Raw genomic sequence first — 25,785 nt, forward strand, 5'->3', positions numbered from 1 at the left:
CCTTTGTCGCTGTCCGTGGGTAGAGAGGCCTTGGAGTCAGAGGACCCCGGGCTTGTATTTCAACTCTGTGTCATACTCGGGCAAGTCATTTTACCTTGGGGCCTATTTCTGCACTCTAAAATAAGGATGTTAATTCTTAATCACATAGGGTTGTTTGGGGAAGGAAGGGGACCCCTTGGTGTCCTGGGGCACCATAGGAGCTCTGCAAAGTTCTCCTTCTCTCCCCCTGGGGCGGGGCCGGGGGCGGGGCCGGGGGTGGCGGTGGCGTTTTCTTTTAATGCGGAGCTTTCTCCTTGTTACTGCCCGGGGAGTATTCACGAGCGCGTAGACGGCCTCTCCGGGCGTGTCTCTCTTTTCTCCGAATGTCTCAGCCCCTGGTCCTGGTTATAAGTGTTCGCAGCTTTCCCGCTGGTGGGAGTCTGTGGCTCTGGTGTGAGTCACCTCATTGTTCTGAGCTTGGGGACTGCTTCCCCCTGGCCTGTGTGTACGGTGGCTCGGTTTGCTCGTGTGCTGGGTGGAAGTTTCATTGCTGTCAGCGTCCTCCCCACCGTGGGTGGGTGTGCTTCCTTCTGCCTTGGAGTGTCACCTCCTGTGTCCCGCCTGTGCTGGGCATATGGACAAACTTCTGTCCCTCTGCTGTGTATCTTGACTTCGGGGTTGGTGCGTGGAGGCCTTGAGGCCCGTGGGCCTGACTCCCGGGTGTGTGTGTGTATCAGTTCCTGTCATCTTGACGCTGACGCTGGCTGCGAGGTTGTCTTTGGCTGCTGCAGCAGTTAGGCTGGGTCCCCTCCCTGGCTGTTTTCATACTGGATCTTGGGCAGAAGGGGCTCTGTTTCCTGGGAGCAGTGGGAGAACATGTTCCTCTGGAGGTAACACCTGGCGGAGACCATCTTCCTGGGGCAAAGAGTCTGTTTCCTGGGCCTTGTCCCGGATTTGCCTGGGTGTTGCCCCCAGTCTGCAGAGGTGGCATGGGCAGAGCCCTGCTGCTCTGCACATCCTCCTTTGTGGTTTTGAACTGTCAGGGCAGCTTCGCTCTTCTCTAGCCGCTTCTGGCCTGAATTACACTCTGTCCCTGCAGCCTCAGTTGCGTGTCCTCTCTACCTTGAAGCTGGCGTGGCCTCACCAAATCACTCCTTTTTTGCCCTCCAGGCAGCCCCGTGTCTTAGAGGGTCTCCAGTCCAGCCCATCCCATCACGAAGGTTACTGTGAGCCAGTGTCGGGTGGACTGCGGGCAGGGAGCTAGCAGTCCTGGGTTCTAGGCCCCCAACACTCCGCCATTCTCAGGGCTCTGGACCTCACTATCCCCATCTGTAAATAGCAGGTGGTGCTGTCCCACAGGACTTTGCAGCGGTAGAAATGTTCTGTACTTGCGCTTCTAATATGGTAGCCCTGCGTGGCTGTTGAGCTCTTGAAGTGCGGCTACTATAACCAATGGACTAAATGTTTAAGTTAAATTAACTTACATTTAAATAGCCACATGTGGCCTAAGGTTTCTTCCACTCCGAGGGCTTATGCCACTTGACTGAATGTGTGGAATTCCCCAAAGCTCCAGAGACCCTGCTTTGGGCAGCAGCAAGGTGGAGCCCCAGCCCCCCGGGTAGCTGGCTTCACCTGACTTGTGCGGGAGGAGAAGGAAGGCCCATCTGGGCTCGGTACAGGCCCCAGGGGTGGGCGAGATGGAGGGCTGGGACCCAAGTGCAGAAAATAGGCCCTTGCCACCGTGGCCTCGAATCCCCTATCAGCACCCCCATGCCCGGCCAGGTCAGATGAAAGAGGAGGGGAGTCTTTCCTGGCTGTGCCATGAGGTGAGGCCTGAGCCAGAGCAGGCGTGGTGGTTGGCAGCCCTGCCTGGCCGGGAAGCCAGCGGATGCCCTGCCAGGGCCAACCTGCAGCCTTGGGTCCAGCGCCTCCTCTTCTCACGGACTGTGGCCCTTTCTCTGCTCACCATGGCCTCCTCGCTAGCCCCAGGGGTTGAGGCGTGTGGTACCTCCCTCCTGAGCCTCCCAGCTGTGCTTCCCTGGACTCCGGGCCTGGGGCTCTGTGCCGAGCAGCTGGCAGGGAAGCCCCCTGCCTCTCACCGGGCCCCAGCCCCTCTGGCCCCCGGGGGTCTGGCCCGTGAAGCACTTGGTCGATCGGGTTTTAGGCGTGACCCTTGGCGTGTCTGGAGCTACTGCGGCCGCAGTGACTCACTGGGGAAGGAGGGAAGGTGGGGCTGAGACGTGGGCGAGGGTGAGCTGTCTGGCTTGCTGCCCCATCGCCGCCTGCTGGCTCAGCACCAGATGCTGGGCTGAAAAAAGGGGCCCTGCTCAAGGAGGAAGAGGGGCATGCCAGTGCAGGTGGTGGCTTCGGGGATCTGAGAGGCCCTCGGGTGGAAGCCCCTTCCTTCCCTGCCCTGCCTGACTCCTTGTCTGCAGGGCTGGCTTCTCAGTGCTGGACGCCGGGGGAAGGCACCATTTAAGCTCCAGCTTGCTGTTTCACTATGGGTAGGGTCAGCGGGACTTCCGGTAGGAAGGAAGGAGGTGAGTTCCTCAGCTCACACCTGTGCCAACTGGCTGCCGCTGGCCTCCTAGCCGGCACCTGTGCTGACGTAACTACCGCGTGAGCGAGTGCAGGTGGTTGGCGAACCGGGTGTCTGTGGCTGTTTTCTCCGGTGTTGTGATCTGCCTGACGCTGGAAGTCCTAAGTGCCTATGAATTTCCATGAATCCCGTCCTCAGAGGCAAACTCAGCCCCTTCAAGACTCCATTTAGATTTCATTCCCTCAGAAGGCTCCCAAGCCTTCCGGAACATTCAGAGGCGAAATTGGTCATGCCCAGAGCACCTTGCTCATAACTTATATCTGGGACAGAAGCTAAGTCTTTTAACTCTCCATAGCTGGCACGTGGAGTGCATTCAGTAAACGTTTGGAGGACGCATGAGTGAAGTTAGGTGATAGCCTGATGCAGTGTAGAGTTCAGTGCTGGGCTGAGCTGTGTCTGTCCCTTGCTAGACTTCTCGGCAGTGTCCTGTACAATGTTGGACATACAGGAGACGATCAGTATGCATGTATTTATTGATTGGTTGGCTAATTTCTGGGTGTCAGCAGATTTAGGGAGGAGCTTTGGGCGAGGTTCTCCACGATTTATAGCACCCCCCGGACGGTTTCACAGGCGTACTTCTGGGTGTCTGGAGGCTGGAGGCCTGCCTGGTGTCTTCCCCGGCGCCTCTGCAGCCGACAGTTCATCCCATGGCTGGAGGGTGTCTTTGCTCCCTCAGTGCCCGCACCTATGGGGGCCTGGTTTCAGGGCCCAGCAGGTGTAGCCAGATGGGCCCTGACTCACCACGTCCTTGAGGCAGCACAGCTGGACCGCAGCCTCTTGGGCTTGGGCCGGTGCTGGGGGGCCTGGGGCTTCCATTGTTTGGCCTCTGCCTGTGGCAGGGCTCCTGGAGCTCCCAGCTGGCGAGCGTCCCCCTGGTTCTGAGGCTGGGGTTAGGGTGACCCGGAGTCACTCACTGTCGGCCACTGGCGGAGGGAGGGCACCACCAGCCAGCCCTGCTTGCAGGTTGCCAGTGGCCCCCAGTGCCGGAGAGTCTGAGGAGGGGTCTCGCACAGGTTAGAGCTGCAGGCCTGATATGGCATCGGAGGAAGAGTTACAGGCTCAGAGCCCGATCGTAGCTGCTCTCTCACGGTGCACCCCCGGCCGGCTGGCCTCTCCGAATCTCGGTTTCCCCACCTGCACTATGGGGGCTGAAGCTGTTACAAGGGACCTAATGAGAATGGGGTTGTTGGGAGGCTCCGATGGGCCAGAGCTTTTCTCACATGCTTTCTCTTGCTCCTTCAGTCCTCATGGGAATTCTTTATCGTCTCCATTTTCTCAGATGAGGAAATGGAAGTTCAGAGAAGTTAAATGACTTGGCCCGGGTCACACAGCCGGGAAGATGCAGAGCCAGGATTTGAATCTGAGTCTGGCCTCTTCCAAACCCCCTTCCTGTGATCCCAGGCTGCAGAGTCTTGTGTGAATGGAGCTGATGACAGTAGCGGGGTTGGGGATTTGGTTTGGCCCGGGGGGGTGGGCAAAACAACCGGCCGTCTCTTGCACAGCAGCTGGTCGGGGTTTCGACAAGCCAAGTGCTGAGTGTGAGCCCGAATGTGACCTTCTCCCTAGGCTGTGTGACCGAGATTCCCAAGAGAGAGACACTCCGAGAAGAGGAGAGGAAGGAGGGGCGGGCTTCTGGCAAGGCATCCGCTCCTGAACCAAGTCCTGCCAAGGTCAGTAGGAGGGAGGGTGACGAGGGCGGTGGAGGTGAGAGGATGGGGAGGGCAGAGACCCGGGAGGCACGTGCTATCGGGAGGCAGGGCCGGGGGGGACAGGACGAGGGACCGGTTGCCTCCGCTGCGGCTGTGTCCACCGTCCACCTTGGGAGCCCGCCCACAGTGGAGGCAGGCACCTCGGAGACAGTGCCCCACGCCCAGGGGGATCCCTGGCTTCCCCATCCCCTCATGCCCCCACTGCCCCGTTTCCTTACCTCATCCAGATGGAGAAGGAGGAAGAGACGACCCGGGAGCTGCTGCTGCCCAACTGGCAGGGCAGCGGCTCCCACGGGCTGACCATCACCCAGAGGGACGATGGTGTCTTTGTGCAGGAGGTGATGCAGAACTCCCCTGCGGCCCGCACTGGGGTGGTCAAGGAGGGTGAGTTACCTCGGGGTGCGGGCTGCTGCTGGGACGGGGAGGGGGAGGGTGCTGGAGGGAAAGGCAGGGGCAGCACAAGTGGGTGGGTGGTTGTGGAGGGCTGGGTCCCAGTGGCATCAGGATGGCCGGTACCTAAGCCCTGCCCTCCCCTGCCCGCTCTCTATCCCTGGTTCTCTCACAGTCCTTGCGGGAGGTGGTCCTGAGGACTGGTGGACGCGCCGTCCTCTGTTCCGACTCCTCCACCCATGAGCTCTGCCACTTTGGGCAAATTAGGTGGCCTCTCTGCCTCAGTTTCCTCATCTCTACAATGGGTGTTACCACACCTGCACGTCAGTCTGAGGGCCCGGCACAGAGTGGTTGTGTGTTGTTTCCCCGAGACCCTGGGTGGTCTTACCCGCTTCCCGCTCCTCCCTGCTCAGGGGACCAGATCGTGGGTGCTACCATCTACTTTGACAACCTGCAGTCCGGAGAGGTGGCCCAGCTGCTGAGCACCATGGGGCACCACGCCGTGGGCCTGAAGCTGCATCGCAAGGGGGACCGTTCCCCTGAGCCCGGCCAGACCCGGACCTACGATGTCTTCAGCTCCCACAGCCCTGACGTGGTTCTGGTGAGTGCCTGGCCGGCTGGCCGTGCCCTTAGCTCCCCCGACCACGCCGACGGGCTGATCCCCCTTCCTGAGCCTCTGTCCGCCCGCTGGGCAGCTTGTCCTTCCTGGCTTCTCTCCTGCTCTCACCCTCTGCTCTCTGTAGAGCCAGCCTGTTTCTCCTTTTCACGTGTGGCTGCCGCTAAAAGTCTTCTGTCAGTCTCTTCCGAGGGTCCCCGCCTGGGGACCCACTCGTTGGTCTATTCCTCGGTGCCAGGAGGAAGTTGGCTGCTTTGCAGGCATCTTTGAAATGATTTCACAGGTGCCCAGTTCTGCCTCACAGACATCATTTTTCTGCTTCCAGAGGCCTGGACTCATCTGTGAGTCAGAGGCTGGGCAGCAGAGTGCCTGAGGGACAGTTCTCTGCTGCTTCTGATGGCTTGTTTATTTAACAAATAATGAGTCCTCACAGTGGAAACGTTAACCCTGGCACGACCAGGCTCAACAAATGCTTTCCGAAGGGTCCCTGGGAGGATTCCCCTGCAGATTAAACAAACAAGCCAGGCAGGTGAGAGGCGAGAGGTGAGAGCTGAAGGTCCAGTCAACACGGAGCTAGTCACCGGGAGGTGTCCCTGAGACCTGCTGGGCCGATTCGAATCTAGAATTGATTGTAAATCCTTCTCCCAGACTCCACTGTCTGGGAGTCTACCTGTCCCCACTCCCCATGGCTTTTGCTTACCAGAGATTCCCCAAGTAATTTCTGTTCTCCTCCTGTGGTGTGGCCGTCAGCCCCTCTCTTCAGTCCCCTGTGCTGTGTCCCAGGAGGCTCCGTGGGCCTCCCTTACGGTCCAAAGAAGCCTCCTTACGGCTTCTTTGGGAAACAGGCAACCATGCTGTGGGCTGGGCTGCGGCCAGGCGGCTGTCACTCACGCAGACGCTGCTGCAACCTGTGGGGGGGGCGTGTGTTTCTGCAGAGCGGGGATGACGAGGAGTACCAGCGCATCTACACCACGAAGATCAAGCCTCGGCTGAAGCCGGAGGATGGAGTGGAAGGGGAGCCTGGGGAGACCCAGAGCCGCACCATCACGGTGACTAGGAGGGTCACAGCCTACACTGTGGACGTGACAAGCCGCGAAGGAGCCAAGGACATCGACATCAGCAGCCCTGAGTTCAAGATCAAGATTCCACGGCACGAACTGACTGAAATCTCCACCGTGGATGTGGACACCCAGCCTGGGAAGACAGTGATCAGACTGCCCTCGGGCTCGGGGGCACTGTCCCCCACCACAGGCTCCACTGTGGACATCCAAGCAGGGTCCATTTCCACTTCAGGACCAGAGCTCCAAGGTGCTGGCCACTCGAAGGTCCAGGTCACCGGGCCTGGGATAAAGGTGGGAAGCCCGGGTGTCAGTGTCAGTGCAAAGGGCTTGGACTTAGGTAGCAAAGGAGGGGTCCAAGTCCCAGGGGTGGACGTTCTGTCTTCTCTTGGGGGTGGGGCAGCAGAGTGGCAGGGCCCAGCTCTTGAGAGTGGCAACGATGGGAAAATTAAATTTCCCTCCATGAAGCTCCCAAAATTTGGTGTCTCAACAGGGCTTGAGGGTCAGGCCCCAGAGGCAGGGTTGAGTGTTTCTGCCCCTGAATTCTCTGTGGGGCACAAGGGTGGCAAGCCAGGCTTGACCATTGGCGGGAACATCCAGACCCCTCAGCTAGAAGTCAGTGGTCCCTCTGCCAGTATTAAGGGGCTTGAGGGGAAGCTGAAGGGCCCCCAGATCACTGGGCCATCCCTTGAGGGTGACCTGGGCCTGAAAGGTACCAAGCCACAGGGGAGTTCAAGGGTGGACATCTCTGTGCCCAAAATCGAGGGCAGCATCGCTGGCTCCAGGGTGGAAGTTCAAACTCCTAACATTGATATTCACGGGCCAGGGGGCAAACTGAATATGCCCAAGGTGAAGGCCCCCAAATTCTCCGTATCAGGTTCTAAGGGAGAGGGAGCTGGCATTGATGTGACACTTCCTGGGGTCTCTGGGGATGTTGGCCTACCTGAGGTTGCTTCTGGGGGACTGGAAGGGAAGGTGAAAGGTCCTAAAATCAAGACTCCTGAAGTGACTGTTCAGACACCTAAAATCTCCATGCAGGATGTGGATCTGAGCCTCAGGTCCCCTAAACTGAAAGGAGACATTAAGGTTTCTGCTCCTGGGCTTCAAGGTGATGTTAAAGGCCCTCAAGTGGCAGTTAAAGGTGCCAAAGTGGACATAGAGACACCCAGCCTAGAGGGGACCGTGACTGGCCCCAAGTTTAGTGGTCCTTCTGGGAAAGAAGGAACCTGCAAGATCTCTATGGCAGACGTAGACTTAAATGTTGCCGCACCAAAGGTGAAAGGGGGTGTGGATGTCACGCTTCCAAAAGTAGAGGGGAAAGTCAGTGTCCCTGAAGTTGATGTCAGAGGCCCCAAAGTGGATGTCAGTGCCCCAGATGTGGACATTCATGGTCCGGACTGGAACCTGAAAATGCCCAAGATGAAAATGCCCAAGTTCAGCACTCCAGGAGTTAAAGGGGAAGGGCCAGATGTAGATGTGAATCTCCCCAAAGGTGATGTCAGTATTTCAGGGCCCAAGGTCAGTGTGGAAGCCCCAAAGGTCAACATAGGGGGCCTGGTGGGCAACCTTAAAGGTCCTGATGTTCAGCTGCCTGAAGTGAGTGTCAAGACACCAAAGATCACCATGCCTGATGTGGATTTGCATGTGAAAGGCCCAAAGGTAAAAGGACAGTATGATGTAACAGCAACAAAACTTGAAGGAGAGATGAGAGGCCCCAAAGTGGACATTGATGCCCCTAATGTGGACGTTCATGGCCCAGACTGGCACCTGAAGATGCCCAAGATGAAAATGCCCAAGTTCAGCATGCCCGGCCTCAAAGCAGAGGGCCCCGAAGTGGATGTAAAGCTGCCTGAGCCCGATGTGGACATTTCTGGGCCCAAGGTAGATGTCTGTGCTCCAGATGTGAGTATTGAGGGACCAGAGGGGAAATTGAAAGGACCCAAGTTTAAGATGCCTGAGATGAATATCAAAGCCCCGAAGATCTCCATACCAGACGTGGACTTACATTTGAAAGGCCCTAGTGTAAAAGGAGAATATGATGTCACAGTGCCGAAGGTGGAAGGTGAGATTAAAGTTCCTGATGTTGAACTTAAAAGTGCCAAAGTGGACATTGATGCTCCAGATGTGGACATTCAAGGCCCAGACTGGCACCTGAAGATGCCCAAAATGAAAATGCCCAAGTTCAGCATGCCCGGCCGCAAAGCAGAGGTCCCAGAAGTGGATGTGAACCTGCCCAAGACTGACATTGACATCGCCGGACCCAAGGTGGATGTTGAACTTCCAGATGTGAATATTGAAGGACCTGAAGGAAAGCTGAAGGGTCCCAAGTTTAAGATGCCTGACGTGAATATCAAGGCCCCCAAGATCTCCATGCCTGATGTAGATTTGCATATGAAAGGTCCCAAGGTAAAAGGGGAATATGACGTTACAGTGCCAAAACTGGAAGGGGACCTGAAGGGGCCAAAGGTAGACGTCAGTGCCCCAGATGTTGGAGTTCACAGTCCTGATTGGAACCTAAAGATGCCAAAGATGAAAATGCCCAGATTCACCAGGCCCAGCCTTAAAGGAGAGGGCCCAGAATTGGATGTGAACCTGCCCAAGGCTGATGTTGACATTTCTGCACACAAGGTAGATATTAGTGCTCCAGATCTGAGCCTTGAAGGACCAGAAGGGAAGTTGAAAGGCCCTAAGTTTAAGATGCCTGAGATGCACTTCAGAGCTCCCAAGATGACCCTGCCAGATGTTGACATGGATTTTAAAGGACCCAAAATGAAAGGGAATCTAGATATGTCTGCACCAAAAATAGAAGGTGAGATGAGAGCTCCACATGGGGACATCAAAGGTCCCAAAGTAGATGTTAAAGCACCAGATGTGGAAGTTCAGGATGCAGACTGGAGTCTGAAGATGCCCAAGATGAAAATGCCTAAATTCAGCATGCCAGGCTTCAAAGGCGAGGGCCCAGATGTGGACATGAAACAGCCCAAGGCTGACATTGAGGTCTCAGGACCCAAGGTGGACATTGAAGCCCCAGATGTGAACCTTGAGGGGCCAGAAGGAAAGCTTAAGGGTCCCAAGTTTAAGATGCCTGAGATGCACTTCAAGGCCCCCAAGATCTCCATGTCTGATGTGGACTTAAACTTGAAAGGCCCCAAAGTCAAAGGGGATGTGGATGTGTCTGTGCCCAAGATAGAAGGTGAAATGAAAGTGCCAGATGTGGACATCAAAGGCCCCAGAGTGGATGTTGATGTCCCAGATGTGGATGTTCAAGGCCCTGATTGGCACCTGAAGATGCCCAAGATGAAAATGCCCAAGTTCAGCATGCCTGGCTTCAAAGGAGAGGGCCCTGAAGTGGACGTGAAACCACCCAAGGCTGACATTGATGTGTCAGGACCCAAGGTGGACATTGAAGCCCCAGATGTGAGCCTTGAGGGGCCAGAAGGAAAGCTTAAGGGTCCCAAGTTTAAGATGCCTGAGATGCACTTCAAGGGCCCCAAAGTCTCCATACCTGATGTGGACTTACACTTGAAAGGCCCTAAAGTCAAAGGGGGTGTGGATGTGTCTGTGCCCAAGACAGAAGGTGAAATGAACGTGCCAGATGTGGACATCAAAGGCCCCAAAGTGGACGTTGATGCTCCAGATGTGGGCGTTCAAGGCCCCGACTGGCACCTGAAGATGCCCAAGATGAAAATGCCCAAGTTCAGCATGCCTGGCTTCAGAGGAGAGGGCCCTGAAGTGGATGTGAACCTGCACAAGGCTGACATTGACGTCTCAGGACCCAAGGTGGACATTGAAGCCCCAGATGTGAACCTTGAGGGGCCAGAAGGAAAGCTTAAGGGTCCCAAGTTTAAGATGCCTGAGATGCACTTCAAGGGCCCCAAAGTCTCCATGCCTGATGTGGACTTACACTTGAAAGGCCCCAGAGTCAAAGGGGATGTGGATGTGTCTGTGCCCAAGATAGAAGGTGAAATGAAAGTGCCAGATGTGGACATCAGAGGGCCCAAAGTGGACGTTGAGGTCCCAGATGTGGATGTTCAAGGCCCTGATTGGCACCTGAAGATGCCCAAGATGAAAATGCCCAAGTTCAGCATGCCTGGCTTCAAAGGAGAGGGCCCTGAAGTGGATGTGAACCTGCACAAGGCTGACGTTGATGTCTCAGGACCCAAGGTGGATGTTGAAGTTCCAAATGTGAATATTGAAGGTCCAGATGCAAAACTAAAAGGTCCTAAATTTAAGTTGCCAGAAATGAATATAAAGCCTCAGAAGATATCCATGCCTGATGTTAGTCTGCATCTGAAAGGCCATAAAATGAAAGGAGATTATGATGTTACGGTTCCAAAAGTAGAAGGAGAGATTAAAGCTCCTGACATTGACACCGAAGGTACAAAAGTAGACATTAATGCACCAGATGTGGGAGTTCATGGTCCAGACTGGCACCTGAAGATGCCCAAGATAAAAATGCCCAAGATCAGCATGCCTGGCTTCAAAGGAGAGGGCCCCGATGTAGATGTGAACCTACCCAAGGCTGACATTGACGTCTCAGGACCCAAGGTGGACATTGATGTTCCAGATGTGAATATTGAAGGTCCAGAGGGGAAACTAAAGGGTTCCAAGTTCAAGATGCCAAGCATGCATATACAAACACACAAAATCTCTATGCCTGATGTTGGACTTAACCTGAAAGCCCCTAAACTGAAAACTGATGTAGATGTTTCTCTTCCCAAAGTGGAAGGAGACTTGAAAGGTCCTGGAATTGACATAAAATCCCCTAAAATGGATGTGGATGTTGGTGATATAGATGTTGACTGTCCAGAAGGAAAGCTTAAGGGTCCCAAGTTTAAGATGCCTGAGATGCACTTCAAAGCCCCCAAGATCTCCATGCCTGATGTGGACTTAAACTTGAAAGGCCCCAAAGTCAAGGGGGATGTGGATGTGTCTGGGCCCAAGATAGAAGGTGAAATGAAAGTGCCAGATGTGGACATCAGAGGCCCCAAAGTGGACGTTGAGGTCCCAGATGTGGACGTTCAAGGCCCCGACTGGCACCTGAAGATGCCCAAGGTGAAAATGCCCAAGTTCAGCATGCCTGGCTTCAGAGGAGAGGGCCCCGATGTAGATGTGAATCTACCAAAGGCTGACATTAATGTTTCTGGCCCCAAAGTGGACATTGATACTCCTGATTTGGATATTGAGGGACCAGAAGGAAAATTAAAAGGTTCTAAATTTAAGATGCCTAAGTTGAATATCAAAGCTCCCAAGATATCCATGCCAGATGTGGACTTGAATTTGAAGGGACCCAAACTGAAAGGAGAGATGGATGCTTCTGTGCCAGAAATAGAAGGTGATCTCAAAGGTCCTAGTGTGGATGTGGAGGTGCCTGACGTTGACCTGGAAGGTCCTGATGCAAAGTTGAAAGGCCCTAAGTTTAAGATGCCAGACATGCACTTCAAAGCCCCCAAGATTTCCATGCCTGATGTAGACTTACACTTGAAAGGCCCCAAAGTCAAAGGGGATGTGGAAGTGTCTGTGCCAAAATGGGAGGGAGATTTGAAAGGTCCCTATGTGGATGTGGAGGTTCCTGATGTTGATCAAGAATGTCCTGATGCAAAGTTGAAAGGACCTAAGTTTAAGATGCCTGAGATACACTTCAAGGCCCCCAAGATCTCCATGCCAGATGTGGACTTACACTTGAAAGGCCCCAAAGTCAAAGGGGATGTGGATGTGTCTGTGCCCAAGACAGAAGGTGAAATGAACGTGCCAGGTGTGGACATCAGAGGCCCCAAAGTGGACGTTGATGTTCCAGATGTGGATGTTCAAGGCCCCGACTGGCACCTGAAGATGCCCAAGATGAAAATGCCTAAATTCAGCATGCCTGGCTTCAAAGGCCAAGGCTCAGATGTGGATGTAAACCTGCCCAAGGCAGACATTGATGTCTCAGGACCCAAGGTGGACATTGAAACCCCAGATGTGAGCCTGGAGGGGCCGGAAGGAAAGCTTAAGGGTCCCAAGTTTAAGATGCCTGAGATGCACTTCAAGGGCCCCAAGATCTCCATGCCTGATGTGGACTTAAACTTGAAAGGCCCCAAAGTCAAAGGGGATGTGGATGTGTCTGTGCCCAAGATAGAAGGTGAAATGAAAGTGCCCGATGTGGACATCAGAGGGCCCAAAGTGGACGTTGATGTCCCAGATGTGGATGTTCAAGGCCCTGATTGGCACCTGAAGATGCCCAAGATGAAAATGCCCAAATTCAGCATGCCTGGCTTCAGAGGAGAGGGCCCTGAAATGGATGTGAACCTGCCCAAAGCTGACATAGACGTCTCAGGACCCAAGGTGGACATTGAAACCCCAGATGTGAGCCTGGAGGGGCCAGAAGGAAAGCTTAAGGGTCCCAAGTTTAAGATGCCTGAGATGCACTTCAAGGCCCCCAAGATCTCCATGCCTGATGTGGACTTAAACTTGAAAGGCCCCAAAGTCAAAGGGGATGTGGATGTGTCAGTGCCCAAGATAGAAGGTGAAATGAAAGTGCCCGATGTGGACATTAAAGGCCCCAAAGTGGACGTTGATCTCCCAGATGTTGATGTTCAAGGCCCCGACTGGCACCTGAAGATGCCCAAGATGAAAATGCCCAAATTCAGCATGCCTGGCTTCAGAGGAGAGGGCCCTGAAATGGATGTGAACCTGCCCAAAGCTGACATAGACGTCTCAGGACCCAAGGTGGACATTGAAACCCCAGATGTGAGCCTGGAGGGGCCAGAAGGAAAGCTTAAGGGTCCCAAGTTTAAGATGCCTGAGATGCACTTCAAGGCCCCCAAGATCTCCATGCCTGATGTGGACTTAAACTTGAAAGGCCCCAAAGTCAAAGGGGATGTGGATGTGTCAGTGCCCAAGATAGAAGGTGAAATGAAAGTGCCCGATGTGGACATTAAAGGCCCCAAAGTGGACGTTGATCTCCCAGATGTTGATGTTCAAGGCCCCGACTGGCACCTGAAGATGCCCAAGATGAAAATGCCCAAATTCAGCATGCCTGGCTTCAGAGGTGAGGGCCCTGAAATGGATGTGAACCTGCCCAAAGCTGACATAGACGTCTCAGGACCCAAGGTGGACATTGAAACCCCAGATGTGAGCCTGGAGGGGCCAGAAGGAAAGCTTAAGGGTCCCAAGTTTAAGATGCCTGAGATGCACTTCAAGGCCCCCAAGATCTCCATGCCTGATGTGGACTTACACTTGAAAGGCCCCAAAGTCAAAGGGGATGTGGATGTGTCTGTGCCCAAGACAGAAGGTGAAATGAATGTGCCAGATGTGGACATCAAAGGCCCCAGAGTGGATGTTGATGTCCCAGATGTGGATGTTCAAGGCCCTGATTGGCACCTGAAGATGCCCAAGATGAAAATGCCCAAGTTCAGCATGCCTGGCTTCAAAGGAGAGGGCCCTGAAGTGGATGTGAACCTGCACAAGGCTGACATTGATGTGTCAGGACCCAAGGTGGACATTGAAGGCCCTGATGTTAATATTGAAGGACCAGAGGGAAAGTTGAAAGGTCCTAAGTTCAAGATGCCAGAGATGAACATCAAAGCCCCCAAGATCTCCATGCCTGACTTTGATTTGCACCTGAAAGGTCCTAAGGTGAAAGGAGATGTGGATGTTTCTGTGCCTAAGGTGGAAGGTGACCTGAGGGCCCCTGACGTTGACCTCAAAGGCCCCAAAGTGGACGTTGATGTCCCAGATGTGGACATGCATGGCCCAGACTGGCACCCGAAGATGCCCAAGATGAAAATGCCCAAGATCAGCATGCCTGGCTTCAGAGGAGAGGGCCCAGAAGTGGATGTGAACCTGCCCAAGGCCAACATTGATGTGTCAGGACCCAAAGTGGACATTGAAGGCCCTGTTGTTAACATTGAAGGACCAGAAGAAAAGTGGAAAAGTCCAAAGTTTAAAATGCCTGAAATGCATTTTAAGACTCCAAAGATACCCATGCCAGATATTGATCTTAATCTAACAGGTCCAAAGATGAAAGGAGATGTGGATATCACATGCCCCAAGGTAGAGGGAGATTTTAAAGGACCTGAAGTTGACCTCAAAGGCCCCAAAGTGGACATTGATGTCCCTGATGTGGATGTTCAAGGCCCCGACTGGCACCTAAAGATGCCCAAGATGAAAATGCCCAAGTTCAGCATGCCTGGCTTCAGAGGAGAGGGCCCCGAAGTGGATGTGAACCTGCCCAAGGCCGACATTGATGTGTCAGGACCCAAAGTGGACATTGAAGGCCCTGTTGTTAACATTGAAGGGCCAGAAGGAAAGTTGAAGGGTCCTAAGTTCAAGATGCCTGAGATGAACATCAAAGCCCCCAAGATCTCCATGCCTGACTTTGATTTGCACCTGAAAGGTCCTAAGGTGAAAGGAGATGTGGATGTTTCTGTGCCTGAAGTGGGAGGTGACCTCAAGGGCCCCGAAGTTGACGTCAAAGGCCCCAAAGTGGACATTGATGTCCCTGATGTGGATGTTCAAGGCCCAGACTGGCACCTGAAGATGCCCAAGATGAAAATGCCCAAGATCAGCATGCCTGGCTTCAAAGCAGAGGGCCCAGAAGTGGATGTGAATCTGCCCAAAGCTGACATTGATGTGTCAGGACCCAAGGTGGACATCGAAGGCCCTGATGTTAATATTGAAGGACCAGAGGGAAAGTTGAAAGGTCCTAAGTTCAAGATGCCAGAGATGAACATCAAAGCCCCCAAGATCTCCATGCCTGACATTGATTTTAATCTGAAGGGCCCCAAAGTGAAGGGTGATGTGGATGTGTCCTTACCAAAAGTGGAAGGTGAGCTTAAAGTTCCTGAAGTTGACATGAAAGGCCCCAAAGTGGACATTGATGCTCCAGATGTGGACGTTCATGGCCCAGACTGGCACCTGAAGATGCCCAAGATAAAAATGCCCAAGATCAGCATGCCTGGCTTCAGAGGAGAGGGCCCAGAAGTGGATGTGAACCTGCCCAAGGCTGACATAGACGTCTCAGGACCCAAGGTGGACATTGATGCCCCAGATGTGAATATTGAAGGTCCAGATGCGAAACTGAAGGGTCCCAAGTTCAAGATGCCAGAGATGAATATCAAAACTCCTAAGATATCAATGCCAGATTTGGACCTTGATCTTAAAGGCCCTAAAATGAAAGGAGAGGTGGATATTTCACTTCCAAATGTAGAAGGTGATTTGAAAGGGCCTTCTCTTGACATCAAAGGCCCGAAGATAGATGTAGATGCACCAGATATTGATATTCATGGCCCAGAAGGCAAATTAAAAGGTCCAAAGCTGAAGATGCCTGATGTGCATGTAAACATGCCCAAGATCTCCATGCCAGAAATTGACCTGAATTTGAAAGGCTCAAAACTTAAGGGAGATGTTGATGTTTCTGGACCCAAATTGGAAGGTGACATTAAAGCTCCCAAGTTAGATGTAAAGGGCCCAGAAGCGGACATTTCTGGTCCTAAGCTCAATGTTGAAGGCAAGTCAAAGAAATCTCGTTTTAAGCTTCCCAAATTTAATTTTTCAGGCTCCAAAGTTCAGACACCCGAGGTAGATGTCAAAGTCAAAAAGCCAGATATTGATGTAACAGGTCCAAAAGTTGACCTTAATGCTCCCGATATTGAGGTCCAAGGAAAAGTGAAAGGATCCAAGTTCAAAATGCCTTTCTTGAGTATTTCGTCTCCTAAAGTGTCTATGCCTGATGTGGAGTTAAACCTGAAAGGTCCTAAAGTCAAAGGAGACTTAGATGTTGCAGGTCCTAATTTAGAAGGTGATTTTAAAGGACCCAAAGTGGACATTACGGCACCAGAAGTTCATCTTGATGCACCTGATGTGGATGTTCATGGTCCAGACTGGAATTTGAAAATGCCCAAGATGAAAATGCCCAAGTTCAGTGTGCCCGGCTTAAAAGCAGAAGGGCCAGATATGGCTGTGGATCTGCCAAAAGGAGACATCAACGTAGAGGGTCCCAGAGTGGACATTGAGGGCCCAGAAATCAATGTGGAAGGTCTAGAGGGAGGCTTAAAAGGTCCCAAATTCAAGATGCCTGATATGAATATCAAAGCTCCCAAGGTCTCCATGCCTGATGTGGACTTACACTTGAAAGGCCCCAAAGTCAAAGGGGATGTGGATGTGTCGGTGCCCAAGATAGAAGGTGAAATGAACGTGCCAGGTGTGGACATCAGAGGGCCCAAAGTGGACGTTGATGTCCCAGATGTGGATGTTCAAGGCCCTGACTGGCACCTGAAGATGCCCAAGGTGAAAATGCCCAAGTTCAGCATGCCTGGCTTCAAAGGAGAGGGCCCCGAAGTGGATGTGAACCTGCCCAAAGCTGACATTGGTATTTCTGGCCCCAAAGTGGACATTGATGCCCCAGATGTGAATATTGAAGGTCCAGATGCGAAACTGAAGGGCCCCAAATTCAAGATGCCAGAGATGAATATCAAAGCTCCCAAAATGTCCATGCCTGACCTTGACTTTAACCTGAAGGGCCCCAAACTAAAGGGTGATGTGGATGTGTCTTTGCCAAAAGTGGAAGGTGACCTCAAGGCCCCTGAGGTGGACATCAAGGGCCCCAAAGTGGACATTGAAACTCCTGATATTAACATTGAAGGCCCAGAGGGGAAATTGAAGGGGCCCAAATTCAAGATGCCAGAGATGCACCTGAAGGCGCCCAAGATCTCCATGCCTAACATTGACTTAAACCTGAAGGGGCCCAAGGTGAAGGGTGATATAGATGTTACCCTTCCCAAGACTGAAGGAGATCTGAAAGGCCCTGAGATCGACATCAAAGGTCCCAAAGTGGATATTGATGCTCCAGATGTGGATGTTCAAGGCCCTGATTGGCACCTGAAGATGCCCAAGATAAAAATGCCCAAGATCAGCATGCCCGGCTTCAAAGGAGAGGGGCCAGAAGTGGATGTGAACCTACCCAAGACCAACATTGACATGTCAGGACCCAAGGTGGACATTGAAGGCCCTGATGTTGACATTGAAGGCCCTGATGTTAACATTGAAGGACCTGAGGGAAAGTTGAAAGGTCCTAAGTTCAAGATGCCAGAGATGAACATCAAAGCCCCCAAGATCTCCATGCCTGACTTTGATTTGCACCTGAAAGGTCCTAAGGTGAAAGGAGATGTGGATGTTTCTGTGCCTAAGGTGGAAGGTGAACTAAACGCCCCTGACGTTGACCTCAAAGGCCCCAAAGTGGATATTGATGTCCCAGATGTGGACATGCATGGCCCAGACTGGCACCCGAAGATGCCCAAGATAAAAATGCCCAAGTTCAGCATGCCTGGCTTCAGAGGAGAGGGCCCAGAAGTGGATGTGAACCTGCCCAAGGCTGACGTTGATGTCTCAGGACCCAAGGTGGACGTTGATATTCCAGATACGGATATTGAAGGTCCAGATGTGAAACTGAAGGGCCCCAAGTTCAAGATGCCTGAGATGAACATCAAAGCCCCCAAGATCTCCATGCCTGACTTTGATTTGCACCTGAAAGGTCCTAAGGTGAAAGGAGATGTGGATGTTTCTGTGCCTAAGGTGGAAGGTGACCTAAAGGCCCCTGAAGTTGACATCAGAGGTCCCAAAGTGGACATTGATGCTCCAGATGTGGACGTTCATGGCCCAGACTGGCACCTGAAGATGCCCAAGATAAAAATGCCCAAGATCAGCATGCCCAGCTTCAAGGGAGAGGGGCCTGAAGTGGATGTGAACCTGCCCAAGGCCGACATTGATGTCTCAGGACCCAAGGTGGACATAGACACTCCTGACATTGATGTTCATGGTCCAGAAGGGAAACTGAAGGGCCCCAAGTTTAAAATGCCTGACCTGCACCTCAAGGCACCCAAGATCTCCATGCCTAACGTTGACCTGAATCTGGAGGGCCCCAACGTAAAGGGTGATGTGGGTGTTACTCTGCCCAAAGTTGAAGGTGACCTCAAGAGCCCTGAAGTTGACGTCAAAGGTCCCAAAGTGGACATAGATGTCCCAGATGTGGATGTGCATGGCCCAGACTGGCACCTGAAGATGCCTAAGGTGAAAATGCCCAAGTTCAGCATGCCTGGCTTCAAAGGAGAGGGCCCAGAAGTGGATGTGAACCTGCCTAAAGCTGACATTGATGTCTCAGGACCCAAGGTGGACATTGATGTTCCAGACGTGAATACAGAAGGTCCAGATGCAAAACTGAAGGGCCCCAAGTTCAAGATGCCAGAGGTGAACATCAAAGCTCCTAAGATCTCCATGCCTGGCATTGACTTAAACCTGAAAGGACCCAAAGTAAAGGGAGACGTGGATGTTTCTCTGCCTAAGGTGGAAGGTGACCTCAAGGGCCCCGAAGTTGATGTCAAGGGCCCCAGAGTGGACATTGATGTTCCAGATGTGGACGTTCATGGCCCAGACTGGCATCTGAAGATGCCTAAGGTGAAAATGCCCAAGTTCAGCATGCCTGGTTTCAAAGGAGAGGGCCCCGAAGTGGATGTGAACCTGCCTAAGGCTGACATTGACGTCTCAGGACCCAAGGTGGACGTTGATGTTCCAGATGTAAATATTGAAGGTCCAGATGCAAAACTGAAGGGCTCTAAATTCAAGATGCCGGAGATGAACATAAAAGCCCCTAAAATCTCCATGCCTGACCTTGACTTTAACCTGAAGGGCCCCAAAATGAAGGGTGATGTTGATATCTCTCTGCCCAAAGTTGAGGGTGATTTCAAGTCCCCTGAGGTGGACATCAAGAGCCCCAAACTGGACACTGACACTCCTGATATCAGTATTGAAGGTCCAGATGGAAAACTGAAGGGGCCTAAATTTAAGATGCCAGAGATGAACATTAAAGCCCCCAAGATCTCCATGCCTGACTTTGACTTAAGTCTGAAAGGGCCAAAGGTAAAGGGGGATGTGGACTTTTCACTGCCTAAGGTAGAAGGTGATCTGCAAGGGCCAGAGGTGGACATTGAAGGTCCTGAAGGGAAACTCAAAGGACCCAAATTTAAGATGCCTGATGTCCATTTTAAAACCCCACAAATCTCCATGAGTGACATTGATTTGAACTTGAAAGGACCTAAGATAAAAGGAGATTTGGACACTTCCATCCCTAAACTGGAAGGAGATCTGAAAGGCCCCAAAATAGATGTTAAAGGCCCTAAGCTGGACATAGACACTCCTGATTTTGACATTAATGGTCCAGAAGGGAAACTGAAGGGCCCCAAGTTTAAAATGCCTGACCTGCATCTCAAGGCGCCCAGGATTGGTGTGCCTGGCTTCAAAGGAGAGGGCCCCGAAGTGGATGTGACCCTGCCCAAGGCTGACATTGACGTCTCAGGACCCAAGGTGGACATTGATGTTCCAGATGTGGATATTGAAGGTCCAGATGCGAAACTGAAGGGCCCCAAGTTCAAGATGCCAGAGGTGAACATCAAAGCCCCTAAGATCCCCATGCCTGGCATTGACTTAAACCTGAAAGGACCCAAAGTAAAGGGAGATGTGGATGTTTCTCTGCCTAAGATGGAAGGTGACCTCAAGGGCCCCGAAGTTGATGTCAAGGGCCCCAGAGTGGACATTGATGTTCCAGATGTGGACGTTCATGGCCCAGACTGGCACCTGAAGATGCCTAAGGTGAAAATGCCCAAGTTCAGCATGCCTGGCTTCAAAGGAGAGGGTCCAGAAGTGGATGTGAACCTGCCTAAGGCTGACATTGACGTTTCAGGACCCAAGGTGGACATTGATGTTCCAGATGTGGATATTGAAGGTCCAGATGCGAAACTGAAAGGCCCCAAGTTCAAGATGCCGGAGATGAACATCAAAGCTCCCAAAATCTCCGTGCCTGATGTCGACCTGGATTTGAAAGGATCCACAGGCAAAGGAGATTTCGATGTGTCTGTCCCTAAGATTGAAGGGACTTTCAAAGGCCCCAAAGTAGACCTTAAAGGTCCAGGTCTGGATCTTGAAGGCCCTGATGCCAAACTCAGTGGCCCACATTTGAAGATGCCCTCACTGGATATATCTGCCCCTAAAGTAACTGCGCCTGATACTGATTTGCATCTCAAGGCACCCAAAATTGGAGTTTCTGGTCCCAAATTAGAAGGCGGTGAACTGGACCTCAAGGGACCCAAAGTTGATTTCGAAGCTCCAAGCTTAGATGTACACGTGGAGAGCCCAGATATTAACACTGAGGGGCCAGATGTGAAAATTCCCAAATTTAAGAAGCCCAAGTTTGGGTTTGGGGCCAAAAGCCCCAAACCTGACTTCAAATCACCTTCCCTCGATGTGACAGTTCCTGAGGCAGAGCTGAATGTTGAGGCTCCTGAAATTGGTGTTGGTGGCAAGGGCAAGAAGAGTAAGTTTAAAATGCCTAAAATTCACATGAGTGGTCCTAAAATTAAGGCCAAAAAACAAGGATTTGATGTGAATGCTCCTGGGGGTGAGATTGATGCCAGCCTCAAGTCTCCTGATGTAGATGTCAACGTTGCAGGGCCGGATGCCTCACTTAAAGTCGACGCGAAATCTCCCAAGACCAAGAAACCTATGTTTGGAAAAATGTACTTTCCAGATGTCGAATTTGACATTAAGTCACCTAAATTTAAAGCTGAAGCTTCCCTCCCTGGCCCCAAAATGGGGGGTGAAATCCAGGCACCTGACCTGGATGTTTCCTCACCAGAGACTAACGTGGAAGGTCCTGACATCAAGCTGAAGGCTCCCAAGTTCAAGGTGCCAGGTGTGGATGTCTCAGGGCCAAAAATAGAGGGCGACTTGAAAGGCCCCAGGGTGCAGGTGAACTTGGATGCATCTGACATCAACACTGAAGGCCCAGATGCTAAAGTCAAAGCACCATCATTCAGCATTTCTGCCCCTCAAGTCTCCATCCCTGATGTGAATGTTAACTTGAAAGGACCAAAGATAAAGGGTGATGTCCCCAGTGTGGGACTGGAAGGACCAGACGTAGATCTGCAAGGTCCAGAATCGAAAATTAAGTTCCCCAAGTTTTCGATGCCCAAGATCGGCGTCCCTGGTGTGAAGATGGAGGGTGGGGGCGCTGAGGTCCAGCTGCCCTCTCTAGAAGGAGGCTTGAGCGCACCAGATGTTAAGCTTGAAGGGCCCGATGTGTCTCTGAAAGGGCCCAAAATAGACTTGCCTTCAGTGAACCTCTCTGCGCCAAAAGTCTCTGGACCTGACCTTGACCTGAACTCGAAAGGACCAAGTTTGAAGGGAGGCCTGGATGTATCTGTTCCCAGCATGAAGGTGCACGCTCCTGGGCTTGACCTCAGAGGTGTCGGTGGAAAGGTGAAGGTGGAAGGTGATGGTATGAAAGTGCCTGGAACTGATGCCACAGCAATGCTTGATGTCGGTGCGCCAGATGTGACCCTGAAGGGACCGAGCCTGCAGGGAGACCTGGCTGTCTCTGGTGACATCAAGTGTCCTGAAGTATCAGTAGGTGCTCCTGACCTAAGCTTGGAGGCACCTGAAGGTGGTGTCAAACTTCCTAAGATGAAGCTGCCCCAGTTTGGCATCTCCGCTCCAGGGTCCGACTTGGACATCGGCGTCAAGGGGCCACAAGTCGCTGGAGAACTAAAGGGGCCCGGCATAGATTTGAACCTCAGAGGCCCGAACCTGAAAGGGCCTCAGATCTCTGGCCCTCAAATCTCAGCACCAGATGTGGACTTGAACTTGGAAGGACCAAAAGCAAAAGGCAGCCTCGGGGCCAGTGGTGACATGAAAGGCCCCACAGTTGGAGGAGGTCTTCCGGGCATCAGTGTTCAAGGCCTAGAAGGAAACCTCCAGACGCCTGGAATTAAGTCATCCAGATGTGAGGTGGAGCTGCCAGGTGTGAATGTGAAACTCCCAACCGGGCATATTTCTGGTCCTGAAATCAAAGGTGATCTGAAAGGTTCAGGAATAGGTTTCCACGGGGCCCTTCCTGACATTGGCATGAAAGGGCCTTCCTTTAACGTGGCATCTCCTGAGTCAGATTTTGGTGTCAGCTTGAAAGGCCCGAAAATCAAAGGAGGCATGGATGTTTCAGGGGGTGTCAGTGCCCCAGATATCAGCCTGGGTGAGGGGCATGTGAGCGTCAAAGGTTCCGGCGGGGAGTGGAAAGGACCCCAGGTCTCCTCTGCTCTCAACCTGGATGCACCTAAGTTTGCCGGAGGACTTCATTTCTCAGGACCAAAGATAGAAGGTGTCAAAGGAGACCCGATTGGACTTCAGGGTCCTGGGCTGAGCGTGTCTGGGCCTCAAGATCACTTGGAAAGCGGATCTGGAAAAGTAACATTCCCCAAGATGAAGATCCCCAAGTTCACCTTCTCTGGCCGTGAGCTGGTTGGCAGAGAAGTAGGGGTGGATATTAACTTCCCTAAAGCGGAGGCCAGTGTCCAGTCTGGTGCCGGAGAGGCCGAGTGGGAAGAGTCTGATGTAAAACTTAAAAAGTCCAAAATCAAAATGCCCAAGTTCAACTTTTCCAAACCTAAAGGGAAACCTGGTGTCACCGGCTCACCGGAAGCGTCCATTCCAGGGTCCAAAGGTGACCTGAAGAGCTCCAAGGCCAGCCTAGGCTCTCTGGAAGGAGAGGCAGAAGTCGAAACGTCTTCGCCCAAAGGCAAATTCTCCTTATTCAAAAGCAAGAAGGCACAGCACCGCTCAAATTCCTTCAGTGAAGAAAGGGAGCATTCTGCATCTTCTACCCCTCCGGGAACTTTGGAGTTTGAAGGTGGGGAAGTGTTGCTGGAAGGCGGGAAAGTCAAAGGGAAACATGGGAAGCTGAAATTTGGTACCTTTGGTGGATTGGGGTCAAAGAGCAAAGGTCATTATGAGGTGACTGGGAGTGATGATGAGGCAGGCAAGTTACAGGGGAGTGGAGTGTCCTTGGCCTCTAAGAAGTCCCAACTGATATCTTCTAGCAGTGACAGTGGGACTAAAGTTGGCATCCAGCTTCCCGAGGTGGAGCTGACAGTTTCCACAAAGAAAGAGTAGCAGGCCTCTGTGTGTGTGTACATATATGTATAAAAATACATCAGCCTTGGGTGAGTTTGTATATAAACTCCAAAGAGAAACACGCCGACAGCCTCAGCAGTAACGCAAACACCTGGCCTCTGGCAGGGGCGAGCGCTGAAAAGACCAGCGCCTTTAGGCTCCTCCTGGAGCTTTACAGATAGGTCAAGAGTTCTAAGTTCTTCGTCCAGCCCGTGTGCAAAGTCGACAGTATTTGCCTTAAGATTTCAGGTTTTTGTTTTTGCATTGAACGCTGAGAGCTCCTGTTTACTAAGCAAGCTTTTGTGTTTATTATCCTCATTTTTACTGAACATTGTTAGCGTTGGGGTCATGGAAACCCACTTTTTCATTGTAATGACTTTTGGGGCTTCTGTTAGTCAGGGTGGGGGGTGGAGAAGGCAGTAGAGGGGGGCCAGACCTTCATTTCTCCTGCCGTCCGGATCTACTCAAACAGGAAACATCCCAAGATGGCTGAGAGGAGCCGCCAGGCAGGGCGTGTGGGTGTTTCTAGAACTCTTTAGCGTTGCTTTTTCTTCCCCAGGGGTGGCGGTCCCAGCCCGTTTGGTGCTCGCGATGAGAGGGAATTTAGAGTCTGTTTGCAAATTAGCCAACCCACCGACTCGACACGAGGGCCTTCCATTCTGTGTGTTGTAAGAGAAATGTTTTCTTTGTGATCGCCACGTTCCTGATATTAATTCTGATTTCTTTTAACAAATGTTATCGTGATTAAGGAAATTTCCAGCACTTTAATGGCAAATTAATTGAGAATGTAAGAAAATTGATGCTGTCAAGGGCAAATAAAGCTGTTTATTAACCCGGATGTCCTGTGCCTTTTATATTCTGTAATGGGAGGATGAGGCCTAGGGAGGCTGCATACCCAGCCCTGACAGGTCAGACTGGGTTCCCTCAGTGGCGTTGCTAGTTGCATTAGTGGGTGATGGGAGGGATTCTTTGCTTCTCGATTCTCATGGTGAGGCTGGTTGTACCATTGCTGAGATATCAAGAGAGGCTGGGCACGCTGGCAGCCCGAGCCCCAGGACCTGCCCACCAACTCGGCATCCTCAGATAGGAATATACGATTCAGACATGGTTCAGACATGAAGGGAAGAAAAGGCCTGTGGAATGGCAGAAAGGGATCTGACCGTGGGCCACAGGCCTGCCAGCTGTTCCAAACTTGGCTGTAGGTTTGCTGGCTGGCCTCGTTACCTGCCCTTCTGGGCCTCAGTTTCCCCTTCGAAATAAGGGTGCTGATCTCGAATCACATGTCCTTATGCTTCCTTCTAGTCCACGTGAGCGCTAAACTTTATGAAAAATCTCTTCTGACAGAAGTCCCCTCCCCCACCCCCTTTTTTCTGGCCTTCCCTTGAGGCATGCAGGATCTTAGTTCCCCGACCAGGGATCGAACCTGGGTCCCCTGCATTGGGAGCACGGAGCCTTAACCACTGGACCGCCAGGGACGTCCAAAAGTCCCCTTCTGATTTACAGCTCTGTAGACAATACAGAGTGGGGGGACCTTCTAGAAACTGGCTTCTGATGTTGGTCATTGCTGGGCAGAGGGCAGCGCCTTATTAGGCCAAAATGATCGAACCAAGCTCATCCCCCTTGCCATTCCCCAGAGCTGCTTCCTTTCTGCCAGTGGAAGCAGCTCTGTACCTCTCCCATCAGCCCTGGAGTGGAGACACCAGCTCCAACCCCCTCCTGCCCTCTCCAGAGCCAGCTTATCTGCGGGTCTCAGCGCAGAGCAGCGGGATCTCCTGCCCAGCGTGAAATCCACCTGCCCTCGCTTGGATTTCAGACGGGCCCTTGCCAGCTTCATCCACTCCCGCCTCAGCCAGCAGAGCCTGTGTCCCTGGGGGGCTTTGGAGCTCACGGGTGGCTCTTGCTTTTGGAAAGAGATAGGTAGCAAGGGAGGTGCTTGATCCCCTGTGGCTTTTTAAAATATTTTTTAAAAATTTTATTTATGTATTGAAGTATAGTTGATTTACAATGTTGTATTAGTTCAGGAGTATAGCAAAGTGATTCGGTTTTATATAAATAAATAAATATATAGATATATATTCTTTTCCAGATTCTTTTCCCTTATAAGTTATTACAAAATATTGAATATAGTTCCCTGTGCTATACAGTAGGTCCTTGTTGGTTATCTATTTTATATATAGTAGTGTGTATCTATTAATCCCATACTCCTAATTTATCCCTCCCCCAGCCCCTGTGGCTTTTTAAAAGCTGATTTTGTGAATTGGGCAAGAGTTTCCTCACCCATAAACTAGGGGTAGCATCCACAGGCCCAGAGTCTGTCTGTTCAGGTGTTTGGGTTGTCTGCTGTGCAAGGGCATCGCATTTAAGGGTATAGCATTCGTGTCACGGCCGTATGTTTGTTTATTGAGAGCGTGAGGGTGGGCATGGAGTCCTAGGGAGGTGGGTGTGAGCCGCTGCACACAC

At 52.1% G+C, this 25,785-nt stretch overlaps 1 protein-coding gene across 6 annotated transcripts in view; it reads left to right on the plus strand.

Moving 5' to 3' along the window:
- The window catches only part of AHNAK (AHNAK nucleoprotein), a 110,942-nt gene that overhangs the window by 5,721 nt on the left and 79,436 nt on the right, over positions 1 to 25,785 (plus strand). For 5 of the 6 annotated variants that reach the window (XR_009542346.1, XM_060158959.1, XM_060158960.1 and 2 more), the window contains exons 2-4: positions 4,145 to 4,248; positions 4,515 to 4,671; positions 5,091 to 5,278. Coding sequence is in view for 5 of the 6 variants with exons in the window: in XM_060158959.1 (XP_060014942.1) it covers positions 4,515 to 4,671; positions 5,091 to 5,278 (345 nt within the window). In the remaining variant the exon portion in view is untranslated. Of the gene's footprint in view, positions 1 to 4,144; positions 4,249 to 4,514; positions 4,672 to 5,090; positions 5,279 to 6,228; positions 9,161 to 9,544; positions 24,164 to 25,785 lie in introns of those variants that run through there. The other variant, XM_060158962.1, reaches the window with a different exon arrangement.

The sequence above is a fragment of the Lagenorhynchus albirostris genome, chromosome 9 (assembly GCF_949774975.1).
Source record: "Lagenorhynchus albirostris chromosome 9, mLagAlb1.1, whole genome shotgun sequence".
Taxonomy (NCBI): Eukaryota; Metazoa; Chordata; class Mammalia; order Artiodactyla; family Delphinidae; genus Lagenorhynchus; species Lagenorhynchus albirostris.